Source organism: Lactuca serriola, chromosome 9 (genome assembly GCF_051521515.1).
Source record: "Lactuca serriola cultivar US96UC23 chromosome 9, Lser_US96UC23_V15, whole genome shotgun sequence".
Classification (NCBI taxonomy): Eukaryota; Viridiplantae; Streptophyta; class Magnoliopsida; order Asterales; family Asteraceae; genus Lactuca; species Lactuca serriola.
In genome coordinates this window covers 50,195,410-50,198,255 of record NC_136416.1, presented here as the reverse complement: position 1 = coordinate 50,198,255, position 2,846 = coordinate 50,195,410, and the positions used below count along the sequence as shown (strand labels likewise).

The 2,846-nt window shown below is 37.8% G+C and overlaps 1 protein-coding gene across 1 annotated transcript; it reads right to left on the bottom strand.

Moving 5' to 3' along the window:
* Window positions 1-802: 802 nt before the first annotated feature.
* On the bottom strand, window positions 803-2,598 carry LOC145072249 (ethylene-responsive transcription factor RAP2-4-like). The gene has a single exon (XM_079018647.1). It carries the CDS (start codon window positions 2,005-2,007, stop codon window positions 1,063-1,065), a length of 945 nt encoding a protein of 314 aa, XP_078874773.1. The 5' UTR covers window positions 2,008-2,598; the 3' UTR covers window positions 803-1,062.
* Window positions 2,599-2,846: the final 248 nt, after the last annotated feature.

Sequence of the window (2,846 nt, the reverse complement as noted above, 5' to 3'; positions counted from 1 at the left end):
GTTCTGGTGGAACATTCTGTAATATTGAATGCTCGTTCTCTGTGACTTTAGAACCTCGGCATCATAGAAGGTCAAGGCAAGTAAAGATGAAATTTCACTACAAATTAAATAAAGTTAAGAATTTAGAATTATGAAATGAGTATCATTGGATTAATATTCAGTTCACAAAAAATGACCATTATAAAGCATAGTATGCATGTTTATAACATGACATGGTTGATATTAGGTTGCATATGTCCTCTCCTTAATTGTTAAGTAATTTTTCGCATCGCATTTTGTTGTAACTTAATAAAGTCATCAGAATGTTTATAAAAGGATTTAGGTTTGAATGGTGGGATTTTTTTTTCAAATGTTTTAGGGGATATTTTCCAAGTTCTTTTCTATGTTTTGGAGTTATAGCCGATGTTGTGGTGGTGAATGGTGGCGGCAACGGTTGTTAGCGTTTGTTGTGTGGTGTCGGCAATGGTGTACAAGTTATGGTGGTTTGCGTGAGAATGTAGCTTGGTTAGGTATGATTAGGGCCCACATTTCATTAATTGAAATAAATATATTGAAAATGACCAGAACATGGCCATCTTTGTGATTATGTATTAACGGAGCGAAGTAAACGATGACCGTCACAATCTCACAATCTCAAAGACCTCGAATGCAACTTATGAAAAACTACGTAACAAAGTCAAAAATTCAAAATTTGACAAAATGTTGCAAAAAACTCAAAATTCAGATTAAAACGCATATTAATATATACCACATGATACAACAAAACTAATTTACTCTTTGCTTTCTTAAGATCTCAAAATAATAATGAGAAGTTAAGGAACATATTATATTAAACTGCAAACAAAATACATAATAAAATAAAATGAAATTACCAACTACCCCAACTACATAAAAGTGGTGGGCTCTGCAATTGTCAAAAACTCCATTGCAGTAGCTCCCCTTTCTAAATTTACAAACTAGCCCTCATAGACACTACAAAATTACAAATATACCCCTCAGAAACACTACCACTTGAAATAATTAGTGGCAGTCGTAACTTAACTACATAAAATAACGAGTACACTAGATAGAACCCCAATCGATCTCATACGACGGGTATTTTTCCAACAAGAAATTATCCGATCCACACCACGCGCTCTCCTCCTCGGTGAATTCCGGGAACGACAGATCCGACGACGGCGAAGACCCGCCGGATACCTCACTCTCCGATCCTTCAACCTTCACGACCTCCGGCTGCTCCACCACAGTCCGTGGTTTTGCAACCGTTGACCGCTTTGAACCTTTCTTCTTACCACCGTCGATGCTTTTCCCCTCCGCTAGCGTCTGGCAGATCGCTTGCAGCTTGGCGTCGACGGAGGAGTGAAGCGGCTTGTAGTCGCCGAACTCGCCACCGATGTGAGTTCCGTTATGACGCAGGTGAGGAAAGTTAAGCCTCGCGTAGTCACCACGCAGCTTGTAAGCTGCAATATCGTAAGCCAGAGCGGCTTCCTCAGCTGCATCAAATGTACCCAACCAAAGCCGGGTCCGGTTCTTGGGTAAACGGATCTCTGCGACCCATTTTCCCCAGTGCCTTTGTCTCACACCTCTGTAAAGCTTCGTGGGTTTCGGAGGTGATACGGATTGCTTCATGGGTACGGGTTTCGGAGCCAAGTAATTGTTGTAGGTAGGTAAGTTGATCTGGGTTTGGATCTGATGGATCTGAGATGGAGTCAGCTGGTTCAATCCGAAAGAGGAAACGGATTGGTCATAACCAAACGGATCTTGGGTCGAGAATCCGTGGGTGTACCCATCTGGGTAAAATCCAGATTCTTGTTGGGTAGGAGAAGAAGAAGAAGAAGGAGAAGAAGAGAAAGACGAAGAAGGGTAGGGGTAAGAAGTAGAAGGAGAAGAGAAAGCAAGGGTACTATCGTAATTTGACTTGAAGAAAGGCCCAAGTGCATCCATGAGCTCACCGGTTGACTGCTGGAAATCATTAACATTCCAAAACTCCATTGTAGCAGAAGCCATTCTTAATTTTTTTTTTTTAATTTTTGAATCAATTAATTGAAGAAAAATAAATTCAAGATTTTCCCACGAAAAAAACCAGGAAAATCAAGGGTTTTCAAATAATAATTAAACCCTTTTTTCTTCGAAATACTTAATAAAATCTAAAATAAAACCAACCTCAAGGGACTAAAATAAACCCTAAAAAGGTATGATTTTGATGTGAAAAAAAAAAATCAAGATTTACAGAAAATTAGAAATAGAACCCAAATGAAAAAAGCTGGATCTCTATTCTGAAAAACACCTGACTCTCTGACTCGTAGAAAATAGAATTTAAATCAAGTTTGTTTTTTGCTCAAAAAATCGTTGAAAAGATTAAACAAAAACAAACCCAAATCAATATTATTTTTTCAGTTTTGAAAGACAGATGATTTGCAGAAAGGGATGAACAGAAGCGGGGAGTTACAGAAGGGGGGGAATTGTAATTAAAATTGAAGAACTCAAAACAAGAAAGTGAAGAAATCTTGAAAGTGTGATTGAGTGTGTGTATGTGTGAGAAAAGAAGACTCTCAGCCTCACCTTTTGTGTTTTTGGGATGAAGATTGGGGTTGGAGGAGTGGGTGTGTTTTATAGGGTGAAACCCACTTCGTTTAACCCAACACCAACCCACCTTTCTAACCAGGGTTACTTTCTTTCTCATCTCAAAAATAAATAAATACTTTTTCATGTAAAACAAACGTTACATTTTTTATTTGGGTTTTTTTTATAGGATTAATTGACAAAAATAGCAATGGAAGTATTGAGTGTGTCACTATTTAGTTTTTGAAACTTTTAAATCATGTTAAATTTGGATCTAAACTTTT

Excerpts from the sequence above, each read along its gene's own strand:
- LOC145072249 (XM_079018647.1), bottom strand. The coding sequence starts at position 2,007 with ATGGCTTCTGCTACAATGGAGTTTTGGAATGTTAATGATTTCCAGCAG.